This window comes from Vidua macroura, chromosome 6 (assembly GCF_024509145.1).
Source record: "Vidua macroura isolate BioBank_ID:100142 chromosome 6, ASM2450914v1, whole genome shotgun sequence".
Taxonomy (NCBI): domain Eukaryota; kingdom Metazoa; phylum Chordata; class Aves; order Passeriformes; family Viduidae; genus Vidua; species Vidua macroura.
The window spans coordinates 40,873,053-40,891,984 of record NC_071576.1 but is presented as its reverse complement, the minus strand read 5'-3'; the positions used below and the strand labels follow the sequence as shown (position 1 = coordinate 40,891,984).

Below are 18,932 nucleotides of genomic sequence, written 5' to 3'. Positions count from 1 at the left end.
TATACAAGCTTTAATGTTAGAAAATGTAATAATCTGAAAGCAAATTTTTCTCTGCACCTATCAGTTGCTGAAGTAATGGATGTATATTTTCTGAATTACTGAGTGTGCTTTCACAGGTAGCCATGTCCCTTTCATGAACCAAAGTTCCACATTGTACCGTTACTGTTTCTGCATTATCCTATTATTCCTTTTGGGTAAAAACTAGAACTTTGTGTTTTCCATTAGAATCCTCACAAACAGTTTAAGATGAATGCTGCTTTTACCAGAACTGATAAAGTGTGTGTAGCTGAAGGCCAGTCTGTCTTTCAGTCTGTCCTACTGACAGGTCCTTGCCTGGAACATACTGTTAGACCATCCTGGACAAAAGAGTGTGCCAATGCTGTGCTTAACTTTTCTGCCTCACATATTTATCCCCTCTTCAGTTTTGATTTGTTCATAGAAGGAAATAATATTCACATCATAGTTTTTTTTGCTCTTTACCAAAATGTTGTGATGTCTTTCAGTAAATAGGCTCTTTATCCTCGTCATCCTTGAAGTCATTGTAGTTACAGGTGTTTAACCATTAAACACAAGGAAGGTGATTGTTGGGTGCATAAAGTTAACCAAAGACTAAATAGGGTAACATAAAATTTCAAAGTTTACTTCCAACAGATATGACCTTGTAACTCTGAGTCTGTAAAACTTGCTTTACTCCTGATACAAGCAGGCTTATGGTATGAGTTTAGCTGGAGAATTTCACAGTATTTCTGTAAAGTACTGGTAGTTGCTAACCTCTTATAAGTATTCAAAGTTTTTATGGGCTAGGATTCAAAACTTCCTTGTAAAACAGCATCACTCAGTTTCTGCTTTCCCAATGCCCCTTTTCACCTTGTCCCAAAGGGTTTGGTTTTTCCCTTTGCTTCTCTGTCCGACCCCTGCTTGGAACGTCAGTTGGAATGGAAAATTTGAGACTAAAATGCTGGTGTTTTCATTCTTGTCAAATGGTCCCTTCACTGCTTCCTCCCCCATGTTGTCAGCTCCAAAGGGGGTTGGCACATTCAGTGGGAATGTAGTTGTCTGTCTTGTCTTTTGCCATCTGGGCTGGCTTCCCTATGCTGTGTAAGACCTTTAAAGTCTTAAAAGGGATGCCCTAGTTAAAATTCACAAAGAGCAGATAACTCTGAAATTCATCTTTGAATCTCATGTTTTTAAATTTTTTTTTAATGTAATAGGTGTTTTTTTTCCACCATTGAACGAACTTTGTGGAAGCTAGTAAGTTGCTTGTCTTCCTACCTGCTTTTTCCGTTTTTGCTTGGGTGCACATTTTATGCCAAGTTTGTGGGTTTGTTCCTTTGGTTTTGTTGTTGTTAACACTTTTTCACTCTGAAATTGTAGTGCTGATTAACTTTCTTTTTGTTTATTGAGTCTTGAAATAATGATTAGTAAATGAGAATTAAACCATGCTAGCTGGGTTCAATTCACCTTGGTTTTCCTTCTCCACAAATCTATCTGCCTCTTCCACTTTAGTTTTTACCTTAATCTCTATTTGGTTGCAACATTACAGCTAGACAAGAATGGAAATTGAAATAAGAAGGAGATTGGAATAAAGGTTTTGGGAAATTGCCAAAGTCAGAATTGGAAAGTCAGCCTGCCTGATCTGAGCAAATTACAAATCTGATGGTTAGGACCTGGCTGTATGAATTGCTCCCTACTGTGATAATTCACCTTAAACAAATTGCTTTGCTGTTTTCTTGTTTGCCTTTGCAGAAATGGAGCAGTGTGAGCAACCCACTCTTCCTTCCACTGATCCCACCTCAGTCCCAAGGTTTCACAGCCGTGGTTCTGACCTATGACCGAGTGGAGAGCCTTTTCCGCGTTATCACGGAGGTGTCTAAAGTGCCCAGTCTGTCCAAATTGTTGGTAGTCTGGAACAACCAGAACAAGAATCCGCCAGAAGGTAAAAGAGAGGTGGTGGAGGAAGGTGAAGCTGGGCATAGCGTGTTTGTTGACACCTGTTACAGAATGACCTCTCTTCTACATCATTTATATTCAAGAAGTATTTCATGGTTCTTTCAAAATAATTGGTTTGGATTTTTGTGACAAAGTGTTTGGAAGTGAAATAAGAGAGGCCAAAGTAGATAACCAGAACAAAAGCATGCCAGTGGTTGTGCTGCTAACTTCTGAATCAAAAGTTATAAATACAATATTCCAGAAAGATTTCTGTCTTTAACATTTTTGGAGGGAGTAGTTAAGGAGAAGCCTATTTTTGATCTGTCAATACTTGCTTTTATTTCTTTGTAGACAGACTTTCATCACAGTGTATATACTGCTGCTACTGGACTGTTTCTAGAGCAAATGTGGTTCAAAGTAGTTTGAATGCTTGAAGCTATAAAATAAGTGAATATTTTGATTGATTGATGAAATGAAAATTTGGGACATTTCAGGTGTCCAAAATGGCATTTCCATACCGCTAGAGTATCCTGTGAAAATGCTGATGCTTGCCCAGTAAGACAATATGTTTTAAAATATTTCTGTTTCCAACACATATGGTGTACTGTGCTGCTCTTTGTAGTATGTGAGTGAGTCTGGTGTCATCTGCATAGTTTTTAAACTTTTTTTTAATTTGTGGTTATTTTAAAATGAGGACTCATTCACAGGCATTTTCCCAAGTTATTTATATGTGTAGATTTTTGGAATGAGGTTTGGTTTCAAAGGAATATTAATTACTCCAGTGTGAATTCAGTGCTGTAAATCTGCCAATTATTTAGTTTTCAGTAGCTGAGGTGTGCTTTGCCAGCCTGACATACTGCTGTACTGTATCCCCTTGTGCCAGGACCCCAGTCTCAGTCTGCCCAGTCCTCACAGCTTGCTGCCTACATTTTCAAACCTAAGATCGGTATCTCATGGGTTTTTTTGTCCTTCTATGCAATGTCATTGTACACTCCATGGGCTGCTTTGTGTCCAACTAAGTTCCTTCTTTCCCATCCCCAGGCTGCCTGCCTCATGAGACCATGCTGCTCCTAATCTTTTCCCAGGTCCTCAGCCGAAAACACATGTCCTGACATTACTGAATTCCATTATGAAATCACCATGGAATCAATGGGAGGTCTTGCCCCATGTAAGGGAAGCTAGCTAGGCTTGGCCTTTGGTAATCCCTTCCAGTGCTGGACAATCCTCTCCAAACACTGCTCATTTTATTTCTTACTGTTCCCTAGGGTGACTTTCTTCAAGGTGTTCATTCAGATCTAAAAATCTAAAATCCTGAGCATGGTGCTGGGCAATTAAAGCCTCCTCCTCTCACTCTGGATTAAATACTGTAGCTATAGGAGCTGTATATGAGCCTGGTTCCCATGTGCTGTGCATATGGATCTGTCATTCTCATCTGGAAATGTGGTGATTTTGTGGGACAAAAAATGTTGCCTTCTAGGAATACGTGTTCAAAAGAAATGCTGTTTTGTGTATTCTTCTGTCTTCTGAAGTGAATGAAGTGTGTTGTTAGGACTCCTCACTTTATAATTCTCTTTCCAGAGGCTTCAACTGCTGCTGTGTTCTACTCTTCAAGGTTAGTTATTCTGCATAGCAGCCAGATGCAACATAGAAATTAATCCCTGAGCACTTGTCTCAATTTGCCATCTCCTAAGAGCTTCTTAGAGCCAAGCTATTGCTACCATTCATTTGGCTCATTTGCCATTTTGGCAACTTGCTGTAGTTTGAAGCAGAGTAACTTTATTACTTAATTTAAAAAGTGTTCTTTATTACTTCTGGGCTAAATACCTCAAGTTAAGTCATATTTTAAATGTCTTGCAGTCCTTTAGAGTAAAAATTGTTGTGTATAAATTGATAACAACAGGAATTTTCGCAGTAAGCAGTTATTTCCTAAAAGCAAAAAAGCTTAGTGATATATACAGTTATGTGATCACTGAGTGTGGGTGGATTCAACCCAAATAAATTGTTTCCACATTTCCTTCAAGAGAGATACAGGAGAGAGATACAGGAGAGTTTAAGCAAATGGATCATTAAAATGACCTTTTCTTTTCAATCATTGTATTAATCTTGAAAATCAAAGTGTGTTTAATTTTTTTCTGCCTCTACTACTAAGTTGTAAACTAGTTAAAAAAAAAAAACACCCTCAACCTGTAGAGCTTAAAATTGTGGACTTGAGAGCACAGTTGAAAGCATAAACATTTTTTCCTTGCATTAGCCTATGAAGCGAATAACTATTTGTTTTTAGTGTCCCTTTGTCCCTTTATTGCTGTTACAATCATTGCAATCTCTTGGCCCATGGCTAGAGAGAGGTCAGTTTGATTAAATGAACTTGTTTTATTCCAGATCCATGCAGGGCATTCCACTTGGCTCTTCAGCCAGTCTCTTGTTCAGTCTGTCTATTAGTGATCCTAATCCTCGGACTTCAAAGCTTCTGCTGTTTATAGCCTGTTAAAGCCAGGAAGTTTCTGATGGATTAGAACAAGGAATGAGTTTGAAGTTTGTAATGTGCACCACTGTCACTGATAAAGTCTAGTTTATTACCCTACAGTAGTATCTGCACTTTTATGGCTATTCATTTTTAATTGGTTGTAGTAAAGCAGAGGTGCTTAACCTTCTAGAGCATCAAGTGCTGTATTTCTTGGTCCTTTCCATGTAAGGGACATGTTTCAGTACAGAAGCAGATCTTGGCTTTTGTCGTTGCAGCTCTTCGTGTTGTCATTTTGTTTTGCATGTGTAAGTGGGAGGGCTGGGTGAAGAACATCCAAATTGCCTTCCTTAGTGAGTATGTGTGCTAAATTGAGAATTGGGCTTAGGTTTCCTGGGATGCAGCTGGCAAAGTGCCACACAAATGACATGTGGTCTTTCCTTTCTTTTTTCTGTCAACACCAGAAAATTATTATAACTGAAAATATCATTATTATCAAAACAATATGCATTTTCATTAGTGCCTTTATGTAATGATAATCATGACTTAGGAGGAAAACTGAATGAAAATGAAATACTCTAAAAAGTGTACAAAATTTAAGATCATGGAGTCACAGGTGGTCACTGCCATCAGAAGTGCTGAGCATCTCAGCTAAGAGGCTGTAGCTGATCTTGGCTACTGTGCAGTGGTAACAGGTGTGGGAAGTGTGCAAGGTGTCTGGAAACAAACTCTTTTCCAACCTAAACCTCTCAGGGCAGATGCAGCTCTGATGCGACAGAAATTTCTTGTTATGCTGGCTGACAAAAAGGTAAGCAGGTAAAAGGGCAATGGATTAAATGAGCACTTGACTGAAAAGTTTTCAACCGAACAGCGTGTAGAAATATAAAATTGGAGAACTACATGTATGTGGGCTAGATATCAGTAGTAATTTTAAAATTGTTTTTTCCTTAGTCTTAGGAGTTTGTAAGGATCTTTTTTTTAACTTAATGTCTGAGAGCTATCTATGGAAGTCTGAACTCATGGTTCTGTGTTTTCTTTAGAATCAATGAAAAGAAACAAGATGAATCTATGAGAAACACAGATGTCTTTTGCAAAGACAACAATGTTTTTGAGGGTAAAAATATTGAATCTTATATGTGAAATAGCAGAAAGAAAATATTACAGTGATGAGTCTAATCTGGAACATTAAAACATTATAGAATCAGCTTGTTATCTTAAGTACTCAATGAATTTAGGGACGTGATCCCTGCTCTATGACTTTGGCTGAGTTTTGCATGTTTTCTCTGCCATGCATTGTATGCCAGAAGCCCATCAATGCAACAGTAATGTCAGTAGGCCCATAACTTGGTGTATAATACTAATAAAAATAGTAAAAGCCTTGAAATATTACAGGAAAAAACCCAATATTTTCCCTTACTCGGGATCAATTAAAATAAACACTGTGGTCTAAGTGCCTGCTGCTGGGACTATTTTGTAGAAATCATTATTTTCTCCATCAGCCACCTGTTTTTTTTCCTTTCATTTGTGTTTTTCTAAATTGCTAGTTCTGAAATTCAAGAAAATAGTCTGTGATAGAAATTTCCACCAACATTTGTTTCAGACAAGTGAAGAAACCACTTTGTCTACCACATAAATCATATTACAATGTATAAATTCATTACTCTTAGTAAATATGCAACAAGCTACAAATCATGTGTGGTAGCTTGATTCCTTAGGTTGTTTCATAAAAATCTAAAGTATATGTTAAGGAATATGTATTTTCTGTTCAGTTGTGGATCCTGGGGCTAAGTTGCTATAAACTTCTTATGGTGATACTGAAATAATAATCTTTGTATTTCTATTTAATGCTGTTAATGGACAACATTGATATAAACTATTTAAACCGCTGGGGCTAAAGAAAGTGAGTATGCTTTGGATTGCTGTATCTTTAGTCTTATCTTAAAAAAAAAATTAATAAAAACAACTTCAGTGACAAGTCTGGGTTTTTGTGCATATTTTGCCTTTGGTAGTCAGCGCTGGTAGGAATATTTTTTTTTAACTTCTCTCTAAGTTTTGAATTAATTTGGCTTCTTGGTGATGGACTTCATGCCATTTTTCTTGATTAGCTAGAGAATTAATTAATGATGATTTTAGTCATCCATAAGGCATATTACAAACATTTTGCAATATTACTTCCTAGGGAAATCTAGAAAGTTAACCTATCAAACCCCTCTTAACAAACTGGGCCCTAGTGTCCTAGAACCAAATGTTCTGTTTTGTTATATACAAGAGGAATTCTGTGGATTTCTGTAAAACAATATAAACACTTTAATGTGGGTAGAAAGCACCTGTTTTGAACTTTAAATAGGCTTTTTCACTCGGCCCTAATGGAAGGAATTCTGATAATAAGTAGAAGTAACATGCCTGATGTTGTTTCTGACAGTTTTTTAAAACTTCAGACTCCAGCTAAATTCTGCCATTCAGTATTAGAGTTTGAAAAAGTTCTAATTAGGCTTCATCAGCAATGTTCAATTAGCTGCATTCATGCAAACTACTATAGACCAGCTAGAATCAGGTATGAGAATTGAGTATGCTTTATGGGATTCTGTGCAACTGCAGGTACAAACAGAGCATGTTTAGAAGTGTTTTCTGGCAGTTTTTTTATCAGTCTTTGTCCACCTTGCAAAACTTCTGGAAAGGTTTTTCCTTTTTATATTTCCAAATGGACTCCATAGAAGTTTTGGGAAGTGAGAGCATTATATGAATTAATATTCTGGACCCAGATTATCACTAGTCATTATTATTGAGGCAGTAAAGCAGAAAAAGAATGTTTGTACAAATGTCTATGTATGAGTCATCAAAATGCCATGATTTTAGGCAATCAGTGGATTTTAAAAAATTTATCATATTGTTTTAATACTGACAGGCATTCAGTTCTTGCCATCAGGAGTGCATGCTGTATTTCCAGTTCCTCATTATCCTTACCTGCTGCTTCCAATTGCAAATGCAACAAACCATCTGCATTCAAGTATCACTTGCTATGTTTTAAACTTGATACTACTTAGAAGTGGTGTCCCCAGAACATTGGTTAGCTCTGTACAGCTGCTGTACTGATTCTCATTTTCCCTATGTTGAGTGTTGCAACTGGGAATGGATGATTAGTACACAGAGCAAGTAATTCCCTTTGTAAATACACTTCTGTCTGCTGACAAGATCAACAATAATGTTTGTGCTGCAAAAGGACTTCTTGAGGTGTTATTAGCTTCCCAGTTTCTCAGAAGCAAGCATACAGAGAATGGTGCTATTTAGCAACACGATGGCGTGTCCTGGTTCTGGCTGCAGTCTGTACCACCTCACTATTCTGTACTACCTCACTCTTTTTGAGGGAAAGGGAGTCTCTTCCAAGGAGAAAGGCTTCTTTCTGATTGAAAAAACTTGGTGGAAGGAGCTGTCTGGTATTGTCTATTGTTGGGTTTTTTTTCCATGCGAATAGTTTCTTTTCTTGTACCCTGTGGTTAGTACATTGCTACTACTGTTCATTTTATCTCATTGCTGTTTCCAGTAAGTTGTTTTTACCTCAGCTTGTGATCTTTGCCTTTTGTGCCTCCAGTTCTCCTCTCCATCCTCCTGCAGCAGGCAGGGGGAAGGGAGAGAGTGAGAGAGGTGTGTGGTTTGGAGAGTCTTGGTTGGGGCACTGAACTGGGGAGTACCATTCCCAAAGCATGGCACGGTGCCATTTCACTTTGAAAAGAAATAATACATTCCATGGAAATATTGTGCTCTATTATTTTTAATGATCCCCCTTTTATGTATGATGTAACAGTTCATTCGGTACTGAGAAACAGGGCTGGATTTCAGACTAAGAAATCATTTTTATAGATGAACAGTGTGCAAGCTTAGTTACATTTTCATTACAAACATCTGATCACAAGCCTAAGGAGGTGTGGAAAGTGAGAGAGGTTTTTCATGTGAGAGGGTATTCCTTTAGGTTATAATGAACTTGCCTCTTTCTCATGCCTGTCCTCCCTTCTCTTATCTACATGTCTCATGTGGTTCACTGGCAGTTGTAGCTGAGAAACGCATAATTAGATGGGATTTTTTGCTGCTCTTTTATATGTGAGTGTTTAGTTGGGAATGTAACTATGACACCTTTTTTTATTTTACAGTTTAAATCATCTTGAAATCATGCTTGAAAATTTTGCTGTGAGATTTCAACTTGCAGGACTTACTGGTGGAATTGTGGGCTGGCCAGAGCCACAGCCATGTATGGATTGTAAGCCCATTAGAAGGGAGAGCTGCAATGGCCAAAGTTGAGAAACTACTGATTTTGTGTTTAGAGGACCACACACTCTTTTCTATGGACTTCTCCAGCAATCAGTGCATCAGGAGTCCTAAATAGCACATAATGCCAATCGTGACCTGAGTCATTACCAGAGAGCAAGTATAAGTGTTATTCACTCTTCTCTCGTGATTATTTCAGTATGACCCACAATAGGAGGCGTCTGTCATTCTCTTCAGAATCCTTACGTACATAGACTTGTATTCATTCCAGAGAGCTTTATTTCCATAATTTGCTTCTATTTTCTGCTGCATCACAGAGTCCTCACTGATTTTTTAAAAAGTAAGAGTAGTCTCCAGTCGAAACATGCATTTTTACTTTTTTATGCCTAAAGGATCTTGTGCCATGATATAAGATTCTTAAGCTTCTTTTGTGTATGTCATACTCTGTTAAAGGTCTGTCTTACTGTAAGAATAAAGCCTGTGCTTTTACCTTGGTTATAACAAAGTCTAGTAAATTGAGAATTTCCTCCATATATGTTATGCTAGTTCTGAAGTTTCTCAGAACTTTCCAAGCAGTATCTGAAAATTCAAAGTCTGATATTACAGAAGTGTCAAACCCTGTTTCTGATTGCTCCTTAAATACAAATACTTTTCTTTTGTGGTCCTTAAAAATAAATATATGCAATTTTAACCTACCTGATGTATTCTAAAACTTTGACTTCTGATGTGATCATTGTCTTTTTTATATATGTATTGCTTTTGGAGTTCCTGTGGCAGAGCTAATTTGTAATACTTGAATCTCTCACTGGAGCCTGCTGTCCTTTATGAAAGGCAGTTTTCCCCAGGTTGCCAGTTGTTACCCAGGTGTCAATGTGTCATAACATTTCCCATGTGCTTCCATCTCTGTAGGAGCAGCAACCTCCAGTGTCAAGTCAGTCTCTAAGTAGCAAGTAGCCTTGTGCATTTTGCATGCTGCAGACTAACTGGTACTCTAATGTCTTATTCCAAGTTTCTCTAAAATGCTTATATTTTCTTTTCATTAATCTAAGGCTAAATTCAGAAACTTTATATTATGTTTCTCAAAGCACAAATATTTGACAGTAACATACCCGTTGTTGAGAACTGGTCATTTTAAAAGACTTTCCAAGACCTTAGTAAATCAAGTGGATTTAAGAGGATTTGCTGACATCTGAGATGCGTGCTGATTATAATTAGATTACATCTTCATTTTTCATACACTTTTCATTACTTTTTCTTCTATAACCATTTTTTATGCAAGTGGCATGTCTTTTAGTAAGCTATCAAATAGCTGATTTTTCAGAAGAGCTGGAAGTTTAATGCTTATCTGCATGCTTGTTTTTTTGAATCATTACTTTTTGATCCTAGTGATTTTTCAGTTTCAATTTCTGTTTCAATGTATTCCTACACTTTGTTGCAATTTAATTTTTATTTTTTTCAACATGTAGTGGATGCAAAAAGAAGAAAAGGCTGAATAAAAAATGCTTAACAGGCATCAAATGTAAACTTTGATGCTACATATAAATACAAATTTACAATTGTATGCATACAAATGTATGACAATTCTGATTGCAACTGAAACACTTGTAACAGTGTTTTTGGGATCTATCAGGCTGCTTAAAGTTATTTTATACCAATTCTGGGGTTACATTTGGGTAATTATAGGCAATTATCCAAAGGTCTTTAAGAAGCTTGCAAACATTATACAATCTGTAGTCTTTACGAGGCAAAGACATCTGTCTTTGTGAGGTACCTGTAACTGTCTGTTACCATTTATAAAATGGTACTTGCACATTGCATGGTAAACCAGTAAGAAAGCAGTGAGTGAAATCAAGAGTACTAATTTGCAATAGTCATTCAATGTTAGTGCCTCCTAAGGTTACAATAACAAGTAAGCTGAAAAATTTGGAATGTCAGTGGTCTGCTACTGGAATCATAATTTCAGATTATGATTCATGCAGGGCTTTTAAAGATCTTATAAAGCTGAGAATAAAATGAGCTCATAGTGCTAAAATTGGAATCAATGCTCCATTTCTGTAGTGGCCCCAAGGAGCTTGCTGTATCTCCCCAGCTGGTGGCTGACTGGGACTTCCCTTGGAGTCCATCAGTAATGGGATTGAATCCTTCCAGCTGACTACTGGTCAATGTCACAAGCCACTCAAATGTGCTAGGGCTAATGCCTTTGCCTTCTAGAAGAAGGACAAGAGGTGAGTAAAACAGGACAAGAGTGTGCATACGTTTTAAATGAAGGCCATGGTGTACAAGACCACACAGATAAAAGTAGATTTTACAGATATGTTTTCACCCTTAGAGGAAAAACCTTGGGGTAGGAAACCGAATACTGAATACAAATTTTGCCAGTAAATATTGCTGTGTTCTTTTTTTTTAGCTACCCATGCCTGCCAATCCTCTTTTCTAAAATACAGCTCCAAGAAAAACTGACTTTTGAAGACTTGCTGTGGTTTGGAAATATTGCTTTGTTTTCCCGAGTGAAGTAGCGTTCATACTCTGGTGTCTTCTAGCAGTGTGCAGATTTGTGGGTTTTTGGAGTGTTGTGTGAGCTGTTAAAGCTGAGAGGCCCAGTGGCGATGGGGATGGACACTCCTTCCTGAGAGCAAATTTTACTTGTACATATGGGAATGAAACAGCTTCTCTTCTTCCCTGGTACTGTCTTCCTAGTGTAACAGACTGACAGTGGAAAGAGTGCAAAACTGTCTTGGAGGCAGACCTGATTCAAGGTTATAATGGCAGTGTGTGCACATAATTGTATCCCATAATTTTTGGTGTTGTCTGTCAGCCAGCATTCTTCAGATCCTTCTGCTGAGAACAATTCCGGAATATGATCATATGTTGTTGTTTAAAAACTGAAATAATTTTCTTGGGTTAGGACTTCTCTTATTTTTGTCCTTACAGTGGCTTTTTTCATTGACACCGATTTTAACTTCCATTTTTCATTCTCAAAACACAGAAACAAGGATCTTATTTCCTTATGCTCTTTTCTGAATTTCTGTATTTGCTCCCCATGTCTTAGTAGTTTTATTCAAACTTTCTATTCTTATCCTGGTAGCAGTCAACAATCTTGCTGTTCATGAAGTTTGAGGCAGAAGGTGCAGTAAGACCATCTGGGTTGACCTGTGTATCATAAGTCACTACATTGCCTTTCTTTTCAGTCCAGTGACTTCAAACTTGACTGCATTTTCTGTAATAATACCCAGTCTTGTTGAAAGACAAGATGTACAGAACCAACTGCTGTCCTTTTAAACTTTTGCCAGAGGTTAACCACTGTTACTATTAAAAATGTCTGCCTTATTTATACTTTGAATTTTCCTGGCTTTAGATTCCAGTCATTGTTTTTTGTTATGTCTTTCTCCAGTTTGTTGAAGATACATGTCATTCTTCTTCTTGTGTAGGTGCTTGTACATGTTAAGCAAATCTACTTTTTGTTCCTTCTTTTAGTAAACCAAACAGATAGATCTCCATGTTCGACCAAAAGGCATTTTCTCCTGACCTCAGATAACTCATGTGATTCTTTCTGCACCATTTTCAATGTTTTAACATGGTTTGAAATATAAAAGCACCAGAATGAAATAGTATTTTAGCATCTGTCTGTCTGTGTCTGCATACAGGTAAAATTGCCCTGCCCTCTGCCCTTATTTCTTACTACATACCCATCTATAGATACAAAAATTATATTAATCCATTCTGCCACAGCAGCATGCTGAGAACTAATGTCTACTCTGTCCCTTTAATCCTTTTCAGAAGCTGCTTTTAGGGAAAAAGTTGCCTTGGTCCTAGTGTTTAACTGTATCTTGAATGTGTCAGTGTGTTTTTGGTTCAAATGCACCTAGTTTACTAAGCAGTTCATATAGAGTTTAGTAAGCTCTGTATGACTTTATTGTGCTTACTGTTTTTCATGTCTCCAGGCTTTGTATCACTTGCAAATTGCACTGAAAATTTATATGTATTTCAGACATGCAAATTCCAGTGCCTTCAGGCCCAGTATCAGTTCCTCTAGACTCCACTTACCACAGAATTAGAAAATGGCTAAGCTTGGAAAGGACTTCTGGAGACCAGCTGTCCAGCCCCCTCTCAAGCAGGAACATCTTGAGCAGGTTGTACAGGACTATCTCCGGATGGTTCAATGTCTTCGTGAGCAATATCAATATCTCCAGATGGGCTGTCAATATCTTCAAGAGCAGAGATTTCACTACATCCTTGGGCAACCTGTGTTAGTGTTCAGTCGCACACACTCTGAAAAAGTCTCCCCTGATATTTGGAGGGAATGTCCAGTGTTTCAGTTTGTGCCATTGCCTCTGGTCCTTTCACTGGCCACCAATGAAAGGAGCCTAGTTCTCTCTTCTTTGCACCTTCCCTTCAGGTATTTGTACATATTGGTGAGATCTTCCTTGAGCCTTCTCTAGGATAAATAGCCACAGCACTCTCAGCCTTTCTTTCTAGGGGAGATGCTCCAGTGCCACCATTACTTTCATGGGTCTTTGATGAACTCTCTCCAGTTTGCCAATGTCTCTCTTGCTTTTAATTAAAATACATTTTCATGAATAGTTGCTTCTGGGATGCGTCATACTGTAATAATGACTACTGTTAACCTTTGTGCTAGAAACTCTACATGGTTATATGCATTTAGAATGAATGTTTAACATTCAGCCCTTACTTCCATTTCCTTTAGGTTGGTGGTCTATATTTACACCTATAGCTATTCTTTTGTAGTTATAGAATAAGGTTTTGAAAATTTTTGAATATATGCAGAAGCTGTTAACGTGACATTTAAGGTGCTACATGTTAAACACATAGGAAAAAAATGGAAATTATTGCCATGGTAGAGTGAATTTGATGCAGTTTTGTATCTGTGGGGGGTTCTGTTGCTATTTAAATCCTCATTTGACTTGTGAATTTTAATGTTTGTGTACTCCAGTGCTCTATTCTACTTGGAAGGATGCTGTAGGGCACAAGTTAGAATACATTTGTATTTATCCAGTTTTAAATTATCACTGTGACTTAGGACTTTAAAGATGAAAGAAATTGATGAGACACACAATCTACTCCTTAGAATTGTGCTAAACATTTAATTGATATAATAAAATTTATTTTGCTCAGCCCTTGATAGAACTAACATTCTTAGTAAAATTCTTTATGACCCTAGACTTGCAGTCAGTGATTGTATACTGCTGCTTCAAATTATTTTTGTTGCAGTTGAGTGAAGCATCTTTTCACACTGTGTGTCTTAAACCAATATGTATTATCCCTACACTTACTCTGTGAGTGTTGCAAGTTGCTGTTTTGGGTAAGCTATCCTCTGTGTAGCTGCCCATGAAGCTCTTTGTTGAGAGATACAGAGAGAGATGCATCTGAACTTCTGTCTCTTGCCTTCATATGCTCTTGTGTTTGCCAAACTGAAACTGCTGTAAATTCTCCATTAAGAAGCATTTGTTTAGATGCGAAGAAGAAAAGAGTAAAAAGCAGGCAAGATGGATATGCAGATTCAGAAGTAAAGTAAAACATTGAATTAAATTTCTTTTAATTTTTCTCTCTAGATTCCCTCTGGCCAAAGATTCGTGTTCCCCTGAAAGTTGTTAGGACTGCAGAAAACAAACTTAGCAACCGCTTCTTCCCTTATGATGAGATTGAAACGGAAGCAGTGCTGGCTATTGATGATGATATCATTATGCTAACCTCAGATGAACTCCAGTTTGGCTATGAGGTAAGAGAATTGGTTTTCCCTGTCTCCTAGGCCATCCACTTCTACATTGTATATAAAGTGGAGGAAGCACTGCACAATCTGTTGATTCAGATTGTTGCATCTCTCTTTACTATAATAGTTCGATGCTGACTGAAACAAGTTTACAGATAGTCATTTCTTTATTGAAAAACCTGCCAACTAAGAGGTTTTCAATAACTGGCACAGGAGTGCCAAGAGACTGCAGAAAATGTTGTAGTGGAATTAGTGTAGTGGAAGCAGTCTGAAGACTGAGCTGCATTCTTCTTAACTTCAGATAAATCAGAAATTCTAGCCAAGCGAACATGTCTTGATGGGCAAGACAAGTTTCAGAGATGAAGTGTTGGGAACAGCGGAGGCCTCCTGGGGACATGCTGAAGTAAGGTGGAGGAAGAACTGAAGAATTTCAAGGAGGGGACACATGGATAATATGCCTGAAATGGCAAAGCTTCAACAGCTGCTCTTGTGATGAGGGTATGGACAAAAAGAGAGCTTGCCAAATCAGTTTCCCATGGTGGTACAAAGAGGTGACAGTCTTCATAGGTACTTGAATTGTTTGTTAAAAGTACACTTGAAGCCACACTGTTGTCTTCCTTCCAAAACTATGTTTTGAGTTAGGTAATTTTTTGTCTTCCACGTGTATTTGAGTATACGACACAATGCATAATCTAAGTCCACAGTCCATAATCATTACTGTTATGTGTGTATTTAAGACAAAGATGCTGTATTTGCAAACAAATCAGAAACATTAGAAACATAGAACATAGAACATTACATTAGTCATGTAATACAGTATTTTAAGAAAGCTTGGAATTATTTAGTCACACCTGTACATGCATTATCAACAGCAAAACAACACTGGGCTTCCTAAGTGAGAACTAGAACATGAAACTGTTACCTAAGTTGAATGAAATTATGAAAACTGCTTCTCTAAGGTGGAGAAAGCTAGCGAAATGTGATAGCTGTCCAATTTTTAGCAATCTTAAGTGCAGTTAATACAAGGTGATATTTTTAAAAAATATGTTGGACATATTTCTTTAATGTATGTACATGTGCTGTGAAATATTGCTCTTTCTCCCTCTCGAGTAAAAGAGACTGTTAGCAAGTAAAAAGCTTTTGGACTCCAGAAATGTCTTGTGATGATGTAGGTATGCTGAAGTAATAACAAAGATGTTAAGTAGTGGAGACAGAGGTTTCATCGATCATGTGTGTCTCCAGAAAGGAAATACTTTCCTTGCCAGGTTAAGAGTAGCGAGTTAATACATGAAGTGTGAAAGATGGAAGGAAGAGAAGACAACTGAAGGAAAGGGATTTTGGCTACATAGACTTTCTCTATACTTTGTTGTCTACACTGAATGTTTTAAGCACTGTACTGCAACAGCAGAGCAATCAAGTGCTGGCAGTTTTGCAGGCTGACTTACTTTTGCCTGTGTTGATGCTTATAACTACTAGTTTTGAGACTGATCTGATGGGATGAAAGATAGCAGATCCGTAATGTGCATGCTGCATAAATCCTGGTTCCATTTGCAGTTTAACTTCCATTTTCATAAAGCTGTCTCAAATAAAGTGACTAAGAGTAAGGAGTGACTTACCAAAGTCACCTAAATGACTGTGTAAGTAGTTCTGCTGTTGTCAGAACAGGCTTGGAGGGCTTTGAAGCAAAAATTCAGACTGCAGCTGAGTTCCATCTGTGTCAGCCAGAAGTCATGCAAAGAAGAACCTTGGTTTTTGTGTGTCTGAACTGTTAATTTTAACACCTTCAGTGGACAATATCTTTAATATCAGACGTATTGAGTCTGGTCACTCACACAGAGAGGAGTTATCCTCATGAAAAACAAAAATAAGGCAAAAAAAATTTGGTGTGAATTCCTCTGTAGGCAGTGCAACAAGAGGATAATTAGGACTTGCAACTGTTCATCTCCTAGGATTAAGTCTAACAGGTCTAGCAGTTTGATTGTGCTGGCTCATTTATTGGCCTTATGGCCACGTGCCTTGGTTGCAGGGACTATCTGAGTAACAGTCCTTATATTCTGTGTGTGAATGTAACTGTTTGGACATGAGATTGTTTCGTTTGGCAGACTGGAAACTATTTCTGTTGCAGTTTTTTGCATTTTATTATAAATCCTATTTCTTTTTAATTCTGGGAAGTCATCTTACTGCACAGTAACATTGATGGAAAATTAAAGTGCTGTATTGAGAAGATAGTTGAGACAAACCTGTGAGTAACTTGAATCCTTGTATTTTGAGTTTGGCTTCACCACCCCCACTCCCTCAGTAAATTAAATGAATAGAAATGTCTTTGAATACAGAAGCAGAGCAAATTATTGTCGAAATACACAGTTTTCCTCGTATAAGGAGTGGGTGATGTAACTCCTACTCTCTGGCAAAGAAATCAGGGGCTGAAGATTGATCTTTCCTGTCCTTGAGTGTCGGTGACTTGCTTGACAGGCCTGAGCTGGCTCCCAGATGTTTAAATTGTCCTCAGCCTGTGATAATTTATTTATCTGTTTATGTGTGTTACCAGAAAAGTATCTCTCAAACTCTTGACTCATTTGCAGAGGAATCCAGAGGGAACAGTAGCAGCATATAAGGTTACTAGAAAGTTTTCTTTTAAAAGTAGGTCTGCTTCTGCTTTGGTCATATGAAGGGCTGGAAATGTGACATTCAGTAATTTTCTTTTCTCTTTGGACATCCTTGAGACTTTGCATTTAAACATGTGGCAAAACCCCCTCTGTCACACACTTGTCTGATTGTATAGAGCAAGCCTAAAAAAAAAAAAAGCCCAGAAAACTTTGATCTCTGTACACTTTCAGCCATAAAAAATTATAGTAACACTCAAAGTGTCAGACATTTTTTACTTGTTAAAAGTGAACTATTATGGTACAGTGATTTATGACCTTGCATAAATCTATTGGAGCAAGCAGAAAAATAGTCCCTGTGTGCTGCTGTATTAAGGTAGCAGAAGAATACTCATAACATTCTGAGTGAAAAAAGTAGTTCTGTTAAGTTACATGACTTGGGACACTGGAAAAAAACTGTTACGTCTAGATAATTTTTTCCCACTTACAGAAGTTTGTTGTTCACAGAGAGAGTATCAGAGAGACCCAGGAAATGGAACAAGTATTTAGATTATCATAATCTCAAAAAATTAAAGCAGAACTATTGGCCACCTTTGAAGTGTTTGGTGTTTGAATACAAGACTGAAATCAAGCATTGTAGCATTCCCACCTCTGTGTCTCAGCTGGTCTCAAGGCAGATGTCATAGCATTAAGTAATTTCTTATCCCGTATTTATGCAGCACTTTGTCTTTACAGAGACAAAATATTTTTATTAGAGAATAATAGAAATAGTCTAAATGGGGATTATTGTCTGAGGCTGTTTTTTGTTCATAAAATGTACAGTTTGGTGCATTGCTAAGTTTGCATTTATTCTGTTGAAAACTTTTGGCCTTTTGTTGGTAGATGATCTTCTGTTTCACAATTGTTTTTCAGTGCTTCATGTCTCTGGCATTCTTTAAAAATAATCTATTCTCTGTTGAATTGCATATTTTGATGAAGTTGGAATGCCTTCTTCAGAGGAATTCTTCCTTGCTCATTTTGACTTTAAAAGTTTAGTTTTCAGCATTTCTTTGTAGGACAAGTACTATAACTCTGCTTAACAAAATAATTATTAATTTCTGGCCACATTCAAAGCTCTTCTTCAAACTGATGATATTTTACAAAATGTGTGTGTGCAAAGCATTGTGCATCTTTTAATGGACTCTGTGTTTACATTTTACTTTATTTTTTTAGTAATAGCACAAACCATTCCTTTGAGGACTGGGAAAGAATTAAGAGTGGATGGGGCTCTGGAAGGCAGAAGGAGTACAATGGGTTGAGTTTGTTTTAATTTCTATAGAATAGTCAGTGTTTAATTCTTATAATGTTGTCATGGTAGCTTTGGAAATGCTGACTATTTTTCTGTTCATTAAATTGCTGAAACTGCATGCGACTTAATATAGTTTATTGAATTTAATGCATAAATGTTTGAGAAAGTTTTGTAGAGGGAAATGCTTCCCTGTCCTTCTGGCTACATGGAGAGTTTGCTGTTCTGATGGCACAGCAAATTGCACAGAATAGTTGAGGCTGTGAGGCAGAAAGAGCTCTGGAAAGATGAGGCTGGAGAGTGTTTTAGCTATCCTGTTTATGTCACTTGGGTACTCAACTTGGAAACAAAATTACTATCACTTCCTTTTGGTTTTCCTTACAAGACTTTTAGTAAAACTACTAAGTCAGAATTTCTATTTGACATTTCATCTGGGAGATGCTTCATCCAAAAATATTTATCTTCAGGGTTGACTACCAGAGTCTTTGGCATGGCTTGTCTGCAAAGAAGCATACCTCCTCTTCACTTGGCAGTATCTTTTTCCTTGGATATGTCCTTTACCAATATTAAAGCAGGCCATCCTTCTTAGTCTGAGAAAGCTAATAACATCACTGGCTTAAAATGAAATGTATTCCTACTAGACTAATAAATTATAGGCTAATAAAT

General features: G+C 37.4%; 1 protein-coding gene across 3 annotated transcripts in view; it reads left to right on the top strand.

Annotated features, from left to right (window-relative positions):
* EXT2 (exostosin glycosyltransferase 2) overlaps nucleotides 1-18,932 on the top strand; it is a 72,905-nt gene that overhangs the window by 40,733 nt on the left and 13,240 nt on the right. For all 3 annotated transcript variants that reach the window (XM_053980790.1, XM_053980789.1, XM_053980788.1), the window contains 2 exons: nucleotides 1,747-1,936; nucleotides 14,221-14,387. In XM_053980790.1, coding sequence (XP_053836765.1) covers nucleotides 1,747-1,936; nucleotides 14,221-14,387 — 357 coding nt within the window. The remainder of the gene's footprint in view (nucleotides 1-1,746; nucleotides 1,937-14,220; nucleotides 14,388-18,932) is intronic.